Source organism: Notolabrus celidotus, chromosome 4 (assembly GCF_009762535.1).
Source record: "Notolabrus celidotus isolate fNotCel1 chromosome 4, fNotCel1.pri, whole genome shotgun sequence".
Classification (NCBI taxonomy): domain Eukaryota; kingdom Metazoa; phylum Chordata; class Actinopteri; order Labriformes; family Labridae; genus Notolabrus; species Notolabrus celidotus.
This window is the reverse complement of record NC_048275.1, coordinates 12,540,161-12,549,686: the sequence shown is the minus strand read 5'-3', so window position 1 is coordinate 12,549,686 and position 9,526 is coordinate 12,540,161. Positions and strand designations below refer to the sequence as shown.

The following is a 9,526-nucleotide window of genomic DNA, read 5'->3' as shown; positions in this document are numbered from 1 at the left end:
TGTGGTGGAGGAACTGAGATTATTGCACTGACTAAAAATGTGCTAAAGACAATTCAAAGCGTCCATGACCGACAGGGGGCCTCAAATATTATAACAGTTGTGATGTTGAAGTGATGGAACCAGATGTGATATTTACATGGAGCTCAGAACACCTGGCGGATGTGCATTATTTTTTGTTGTCAGACCACGTGTTGAGGTTTTTTTTAATCTAATTTATTTAAAATCAATTTAATCAGGAAAAGTCTCATTGAGATTAAAACCCTCTTTTACAAGGGTGCCATGGCAGAAAAGACAGGCAGCAGCTCATTTTATCATAGTCATACAACACATCACAACACAGGTCAACATATCCTGAATCACATAGCAGAAAGTCAGTTGTCAAAGCATCTCCCTCAAGCTGTCTGGTGGAAAAACATCTTTAAATCTTAGCACATCCACATAAAGAGGCTGTAGTCATTGTTGCAGCTGTCGCTGGTTTGGCATCATTGCTCTGACAACAACCCTTTGCTGTGTGAAACCCCCCACTACTCTCCACTCGCCTGTCTTTCTTCAGCTGTCCTGTCTTATTAGAAAATTACTTTTAAAAACGATGTTCAAAGAGACCTGTTTACTCAGAGCCAAATCCTCCTCCAGCTGTTTCCAAGCTGCAGGAGCAGCGCACCTAACTCCTTTTCCCCACTTCAAGACAAACTCCAGGAAGAGACAGCAAAACTAAATCTCATGAGTGGCTCACAGAGGAAGGACTTTGGTTTCCAGTGTTTTTAAGATGGATAATATTACACAAGTAAGTTAACTGTAAAGAAATGGAGAAACGTCTGCAAGCTACTCAAGGTTTTCCGCTTGAACTCAACTGTGTATACAAACACATAACGACCCCCCCAAGGTTTGTCGTAGTTTAGCTGCAAAAATCTCTCCCTCTGCTCTGTTATTGCACTGATCAAGATGTAACCTTAAGCCCCCAAATTTTAGCATGTGGAACAAAGCTGCAAGGAGTAATGAGGAAAGAACCTCAGATGCAAAACTCAGACTGTGTTCTGCTGCTGAATGGTGCTCTTTGTGGTTTCCAGCTGACAGTCTGTTTACCTGCACGTGCATCCTTAGCTCGTAGGTGTTAGCTCAAAGCACTTTGGTGATATTTCAGTTCAGTTTGACACAAAGTGGTCATTACTTTTGACTGGTCAACTGAGCTGACTGGAAGGTTTTCAAAATGAAATGTGCCGTTCAAAAGCACAGTGGTGCCATTTTTCGCCACAGTGGCAACAGGAAGCAAGAAGATGCACCAGTTTAACTATGGTGTGCTGAAAGGTACAAAAAAATCACAGGATACAATTAAAAAATATATTAATTCTGGACCTCTCTCCTCCCTCCAAAATGTGATGGCATAAATTTAGTCAGTATCTAAGTCAAGCACAAGTTCTCTGAGCTGTTGTGACAACACTCTTCTACTGGAGTACAAGCTAATAAGATACTATTTAACATCAAAGAACCTCATAAGTAACCCTAAGTTGTGTAAGAGAGGAGTGTTCCGTACTTCAGTGTCTATTTAATAGCATGGAACTGCTTACTTTGGATTTAATTTGCCCAGTTGATTCTGCTGACATTCAGGAAGCTGCTGACACATTACGGCCCATCTGGTCACAACCAGCGACAACTGTCCAGGATAAGATTTGAGCCTTGAAGCCTCCACTCAGAGACACAGCTTTGTTTCCACTGGCTTAAGAGCAACACCTCCTTAATGAGAACACAAACACAAACCACCGCCCCCACCTGGAGACAGAAGAGAAGCTGCTTCACCTCAGCTTTAAGGTGAAAGGAAGAGAGGGCACATAGGGATTTAAGGTCAGTGTTCCCAAATCCTCAAACAAATGATAATAACTCAAACTGAAGCTTTTATGGCCTTAAGGGAGATTTGCCTGAATCATATTGTTCCTGAAGCTTTTGTTTGATGCATGATGTGTTAAGCTATTGTAAAAAATAGAATTTGAACAAAGCAGTGTGTCCAAACATGGTATAAAAGTGGAGTAGAAAAACAGGACCCTGCATACTATCAGAGTTTCAATGTTTTTGTATGTAGACAGCCATGCATAACAGAAGTGCTTTTGCTGTTATTTTTAGATGAACTTCACCAGATGTTCTGCAAATATATCATCCTGATCCAAGACCTTTTGCTCTCCTCGGCCCCACTTTCAATGCGAGCGATCCCAATTATGAAGTTACACTGAACCACTCACTGGGTATTTGTGTAGACATCACCACAAAACATGCACACTATTCCAGAGTTACATAAAACATGAAATTTGCAGATTACACTCCCTCTAATCCAAGGACCAACTTGTTCATCTTTGTACAATATTGCACCCTTGGCTGGAAACCAATAGTCCATCTGTCCTGATCTAGTTTGGACGGACAAGATGTGTGTGACTGGCATCGAACTTTCTGCAGCCTCAGCTGGCACATTTTACAAGGTTATGCTGATGACGCACAGCGGACTGCAGGGATTATTTTTTTTGCATTTGACAAAGTAAAAACTGCCTTGTGAACTCAGTCAGATTATACACATATAGATGACGTTTCAGGTCAGAGCAAGTCCCAGAGATTCTCAAGAAACAGAGCCTAAAATTTAGGTCAAAAATCGTCACACACATAAAAACAAAAACTTTTCTGTGCTGCAAGCTGTTAATGCTCTGAAATGAAATGAGGGAATATGAGGAGAAGCCCAAATGATCATGCATTATGCCATGTAAGAGGCAGCCGGGATTATGGGGCTATTTGATAGAGGATTACAGAGTTAAAAGTTGCAAAAAGCAATGATGCTTTGGATGAAAGAAAACTATGCACAAGGTTTAAAAAACAGATACGTGTTTGAAGGAGTAAGGAATGTGAACGGTTAATGAAATATGTGCTGATTGAAATACAAACAAGGAAATAAATGATTATGTATACATGGTTTAGTCCTAATCTTTCAAATTTGCAGCCCAGGGGATCATCTGCTGTTACATAGTGCTGTGTTTAAATAATACACTATGAAAGAGGGGAGGAAATAAGATAAGCTTGAATAAAGATGTAATTCATTGCTGTTTTCTGCTGATATTGAGCTCACAGATTCCCATCGTCTGATGAAAAACACAGTGATGAGACGGCATCAATCTGCCTCCTGCAAATCATATAAACACATCTAAACAAGAGAGAAAGCAGATGTGTCTGTGCTGCAGAAAATGAGAGCTGCCAATCTCTGGCAGCCGTTTAAAACCCTGATCTCAGGTCAACAGAAGCGGGGCCCCAACAGAGATGAACTGATCTTCTTGCATCACAGGAGATGGATGGATGGGTGGATGAATGGATGGATGGATAGAGGAGGAGGGGGCTCGTGTGATCTGGTAATAAGTGACGGCAGTAGGGGATACTAGAGAGGATGCCAGTGTTTGGGTATTATGTCAAATGAACAATGCCATTGGCTGAAAGATATCCGTTGTGCCATCTGTCTGAGCCGTCAGCACAGATCATGCGTGATGCTGCCCTGTGCTGTGTGTGCAGAAGTGGTAAACAGGGAGCTGTGACGTACGTGTACAGTGACGCAAGGAGGATTAAACAAATGTACATGAAACTCCACAGTTCATGTAAAGACACCACTTCATCAAATGACTTCAGTCACTTTCATTTCAATCAGTTTTCCAGGAAATAGAGGCTCATTAGAATCAATAGCATTCAATCCTCTCAAGTTTTCTGGGTTCTGTCTGTAGCATGTGTGTACGATGTATGAAAGCAGTTCAGATGAAGTTTGTAAGGTATATGGGGATTGTTTGAAGCCATTTATAGGAAAGGTTTATCATTTTCCATGCCTGTCTTAAATCATTAGTGAAGATCCTGCTTGTTTTAATCAGCCTTTTTCATAACGCTCATTAGAGGACCCATTCTCATGAGATTTTTGGTTATAACCTGAACAGTGCAATACAAGGCCTGTGGATCTTTCTTCACTTATACTAAAAAGCATTAAAAATAAATTTCTTCATGGACAGTAAATGTTAAATGAACTGTACTTCAGCAACACACATCTAATCTTCTGACCACGCAAAGCGCTTTTACACTACATGTCACATTCACCCAATCACACCCAAGCGGCAACCTCCGGTCTCAAACGTTGAAGCCCATGCGGAAGTGTTATAAGATACAATCCATCGAGAATCCATTTGAGGCTGGCTGCAGAAACACCGGAAACCATATAGACATGAATGGGAAAAAGACGATCTTTGCAGCAGAAATAAACATGTTTACAGCCTGGTTAAAAAAATGGCTTGGCCCTACAAAGCTAATCTCTCTATTGGCACACACTGTACGGGAGGTGAATTTTTTTCTAACGTGACGGTTCAGAAGATATTAAGATTCGATTTGTTGCCCAAATAAGGACATGACTCACGTGACTCCCGGTCGGGAACACATAGCTGTTGGCTAGGAGGCTCACACTACGTCGCACTCTGCCTGGTTGAGTTCTGCATTTCCAATATGGCTGCCGCTGTCGATTGGCTTCAAAACAGCTCTCAGGAACAGTTGGGTGACGTGACGGATACTACGGCCATATTTTATACAACCTATGATCACACCACATTCATACACTAATGGCAGAGGGAGCAATTTTGGGCTCAGTGTCTTGCTTAGGACACTTCAGTTTGTGACTGCGGAAGCTGGGATTGAACCACCGACCTTCCAATCGAGACGACCCACTCTACCACTAAGCCACAGCTGCCCCAGTATGAAGAAGATGGGTTAATCCAACAAGTGAAACACGTTTTAGAGTTCATATGGATACCCAACTGTTGATTTAAGACAGGCTAGAAAAACGGCAGACTGGTCCTTTAATTTGGCCTAATTCTATCATCAAAAATTAACATGTAAATTATGGATTCCCATGAAACATTTAAATAACACATCAGTTCAAATCAAAGTGATGCGTGTGTTATCTGGTGATTATTTACCAGATTAATGAGACAAGACGTTCATTTAATTTTAGAGCATTTGTACGCATTATGAAAGAAAAACAATTCACAAAGTTATTTTTAATGGAAACTGTATTTGAAAAATTCCACAACATGCATGTTCACTTAAATACACTGATACATGTTACATCTTCTTGCGTTTTTGAAGAGCAATACATCATCTCAATATATCTTAACAACATATACATCATGTATTTATACAGCTTAATATTTACCAGTTTAACCTTGTTAAACTATTTTTAATAACGACATGACTACAGACATAATATCTTACAAACTCAGCGTCTGGTTATTAAGATTTTCCTTTTCGCCAATTGTGTTACATTGACTGATAAAAGATGTTCCAAATGTTGAGCCAAAAGATACAGAACAATGAATGGTCTGATGAATAAGCACACATTTAAATATATAAAACAGTGTTAAATCACTAACACAGAATAACAAACAGGAGATGAACTATGGATATTCTACTGAAATACTTAAAAAAAATGTAATTTTCAGAAGTAATTGAGAGAATTCCTTCATTTAGATGGATCGAAAAGCTTCATACACAGCAGATATTAGTATATGAAACTCATTGCATGATCACACATGATGATAAAGAGAGAAATGTCATACAGAAACCGACTGCAGCACATTCTCTACAGTGGTGCAAATCCTTGAATTACACTCTTGACATAACGGTCATCATTCACATCTTTGCAACAAACTCCTCGGCCTAGAACAGAGGAAGAGATGAGATTAAAACCAAGGCAGGAAATGATGACATTGTTCTCAATATAAAGGTTATATAAACACACAGATATGTTTTATCTAGTCTGATTTCCAAAAGAATCACAGAGTGATTGCTTCATTACAAGATCAGTTTGATGATTTCCTTTGTTGTTGATTTAAAGAATATTCAATACAGTTCAGCTGTGATTCTGCTCTGATCAGCTTTGCCTTTATGTGGTCTGTCATCTGACCTCCTTCTCACCTTCCTGTCCTCAGAGGAATCTTTATTGACCAGGCCCTCGTCGCTGGCTGCCTGCAGGCTGTCGAAGGTGCCCTGTCGCTCCCGCTCAATCCCTGTTGGGCCGCTGTCTCTCCGCCGGTTCTTCCAGGTCTGCATGATCACCTCCAGGCAGGCGAACTTAGTGTCTGTTGTGCAGGCGTACATACCTATAGGTACAGCCAGCACCATGGCTAAAACTATCACCACTATGTGAATCAGCTTCTCCCTCTGTTCCATCTCTGTGATGTCACTTCCTGTCACAAACACTATACACTGGCCGGGACGTGGTGTCTGGTTCTTGAGGGTGACACAGATTTCATATTTGGTGGCAGGAATCAGATCAGAGACGGAGTAAGAGTGGATCCCTGGTCCTATGTAAATCATTTCTTTCTTATCAACCTCCACACGGCCAAAGTGGATGGTAAACCAGGTCTCAGTTGGGTGGTCCAGGGCAGCAAACCACTCGATGGAGATACCACGCACTGTCTGTTTAGCAATGCGGATGTCAATGTAGACGTTTTCATCCTGAGCAGAGGATGGAGCAGGGACGCCTGGCAGAAGGGCAGACTGGGAGCCGCCAGGAGAGCGCACGTCTAACTGGATGCTGACTGAGGAGTTCCCAATAAAGTTGACAGCAGTGCAGGTGTAGACGCCGCGGTCTGCTGCATGCAGGGAGGGGATTACTAACAGAGATCTGATGGTGTCTTCATCCACTCTCTCCTCAGACTCTGAGAGAAAAACACAGATTTCAAAGTTGAATTTAAAGGGACACGCAGGCTTAAAAAACAGAATAGCTTAATTTCCAAATTATCCAATGACATTTTTTTCTTATGACCAAACAAAAAACACCACATAAGAAAATAAAAGGTTTGTTACAGATATCAAATGTTGGCCAGCAACAAACAACTATTGAAATATCAAACAAATTATAAAACAAATTGTGCAATGGTAATGCTTAGGCTTTGAAATTTGCACTACATCCATAAAGCCACTGCTGTGCCTTGCAGGTCAATACTGCTGTGCAGTAAATGTGGTAAATGCTCCTTCATCAGAAGCATTTTATATCTGATCTTGGTTTGCAGAACAACATGCATTTATCAGAGATGCACTATACATATATCTTAAGTGCTGGATTGATGTCTTCATAACACTTTATCATTTCAACAATCTCCATCTTTTCTGCTGCTGACTCAACAAAGATTCCGAAATTCTTTAACGCTACACACTGAAGGCTTGTATCAGTTTTTGGTAATTTTGATATTGGTTGCACCATTAAGGTGATTTTTACCAACCTGGCAACCAAAATATTTGTACACCTAAATCTCTTGCAACTGAAGTGTAAGTGTCCATTAATTATTTATCAGTATAAAACCATAGTTCAGCAGTTCATACATTTTTGTCTCATGAGAAGTCTGCTGTAGATTTAGCTGTTCCTTGTTATTTTAATAAAATGATTTATTTCTTCTTTTGCAGCCTAGTTGTCAGTATAAAGCACTGTTACTTGAGTTACAGTTACTCTACCTCCCTCTGCTTCTTTTTCATACAATAATTAGAGATGATTGTTTGCAGCTGTAGAGCTGATTTTCGCAGCAATAAAGGGACACTACAGTGTCTGCGTTAGTTAATGGCTGAATGATACTTGCAGTCATGATCTGCAGGGAGTATCCCAGTAAAGGCTTAAGTGTTGAGCATATGTTTACAACATTTCCCAGCATCAACACGGCTCATACCATAAGGTCCATACACTTTACCCTCCAACACTCTTAATCAACACTGATGGTGTTGTGGGCCAATATGCAGATTGACTCTAATCTTAAAGAGGGGTTACAGATTAAACTATGCGTTTAAGTATCTAATTAACTAAGATATCATCCTATATCACACGCTGTGTGTATCACACTCTTACCATGAAATCCTCTGATTATCTTCAGACCATATGTCCACCACACCGTCGGGTCCGGCCGGGCCTTTGCGAGGCAGCGTAGGGTGACGTTTGCTCCCAGGGGCAGGCTGATGTTTTCGGACACAGTGGACACGATGGGTTTTACGCACGCCTGCAGCTCGACCTCGTGGAAGAACTTTCCCGCCCTAAAGTCCGGCCCTGAGCAGGTCAAGTAGGAGTTCATCAGAATAATCGGGGGGCTTAGAGACCTGATGAATTCCACGAAGCCCTTCAGCCGGCAGTCGCAGAGCCAGGCGTTGTCGTGGAGCGCCAGGACGACGTTCGGGCCTGAAACGCTCGCCTCCCGCTCCTCCATGCTCTGCAGTTTTTGATACAGAGGCCAGTTTTGGAAGACCTCCTTGGATATGACCGTGAGTCGATTGAAAGACAAGTCTAAGTATGTCAGACCCGGCAGATATTTTAACGCATGTTCCGGCAGGACGTCCAGCTGGTTGTGCTTCAAGTCCAGTATCTTGAGGGCCGGTGTGTCCTCGAACGCTGTCCATGGTACTGAACGCAGTTTGTTCCCCTGCAGACGCAGCTCGGTTAAGTTGCTCAAACCTTCGAGGCCCTTTGAGTTTATCACTGTAATGTCATTAAAGTTCAACCACAAGTTCTCTAAGGCGGGTGTTTTTGAGAAAGCTCCTCTGGGTATTTCAGTGAAGTGAGATTTTTCGATTCGGATCTTGGTCATATCATCTGGAAGGTTCTCTGGTATGGCCCCAAACGCGCTCTCCTCCATACAAACAAGCGACCTGTGACCAAAAGGAAGAGTTTAAGTGGACATTTGGTAACTGATTGCTTCATAAATGCAATTAACTTGAACTACAAATTAGACCCGGACCTCAAACTACCTCTTTATCCTTATCTTTTATTTACTCAAAGCTAAACAGTTTTCTTAAAGGCTTCACCGTATGTCTTTAATTCCACTGACACAGTTACACAGGTTAAAAATACCTGTGACTCGGTTTAAGGATTCAGTTCTTACCTTCCATGACGGTCTTCTACACAGCTACAACCGCGTAAACATTGAGCAAAAGTTTCATACGACTGAACGATCAACACAGCTATAACCAGCAGGCAACAAAGTATGTCCATAGTCCGCGAAAATACCTGAGGTTAAGGACTACATTCGTGCTAAGACATATGCTACCACCTGTGGCAGACGGTGGAGGCTTATTAAGCTTAATCCCTGACGTTCAGCAGGGCACATTGAACAAGTGGCGTCTGATTATTGGGAGGGACAGGCGCGATTAACCTCACACCGACTGTGTCAGTGGGTCTGACCCAATAAAGGTTTAAACAGGTAAAACTCTCTGATTACTTGATCTCTTATTAAAATACTAAAATAAATAACAATGCTCATTCATCATTCATAAGCTTGAAAACTTAGCAGGCATTTTAGGTTGACAGCTGATTTACTGACCTTTCTGATGAATTGATCTTTATCAGGTAGCATCTAATGTCATTTATAAAAACTGATGCCTCATCCAGTTTGTACAAGCCATTAAACCAAACACGTGTTTGGCTAGCCAGTAAGTGTAAAATCCCTCTTACTTGTGTGTTCCTCTTTCTATTTGGTTACAATGCAGATAAGGG

At 41.4% G+C, this 9,526-nt stretch overlaps 1 protein-coding gene across 2 annotated transcripts; it reads right to left on the bottom strand.

Annotated features, from left to right (window-relative positions):
- Positions 1–5,084: 5,084 nt before the first annotated feature.
- lrit2 (leucine-rich repeat, immunoglobulin-like and transmembrane domains 2) lies at positions 5,085–9,238 on the bottom strand. Of its 2 annotated transcripts, XM_034682168.1 has the most exons (4): positions 8,916–9,238; positions 7,892–8,682; positions 5,968–6,713; positions 5,085–5,709 (listed from the first exon to the last, which is right to left on the bottom strand). In XM_034682168.1, exons 1-4 carry the CDS (start codon positions 9,023–9,025, stop codon positions 5,683–5,685), a joined length of 1,674 nt encoding a protein of 557 aa, XP_034538059.1. In that variant the 5' UTR covers positions 9,026–9,238; the 3' UTR covers positions 5,085–5,682. The 2 variants fall into 2 exon arrangements, with proteins under 2 accessions (XP_034538059.1, XP_034538058.1); XM_034682167.1 differs by having other exon boundaries at positions 5,085–6,713.
- Between the last annotated feature and the right edge of the window lie 288 nt (positions 9,239–9,526).

Coding starts and splice junctions, on each gene's coding strand:
- lrit2 (XM_034682167.1), bottom strand. CDS start 9,025: ATGGACATACTTTGTTGCCTGCTGGTTATAGCTGTGTTGATCGTTCAG. Junction 8,683..8,915: donor GTAGAAGACCGTCATGGAAG/GTAAGAACTGAA, acceptor TTTTGGTCACAG/GTCGCTTGTTTGTATGGAGG. Junction 6,714..7,891: donor GATAATCAGAGGATTTCATG/GTAAGAGTGTGA, acceptor TTTTTCTCTCAG/AGTCTGAGGAGAGAGTGGAT.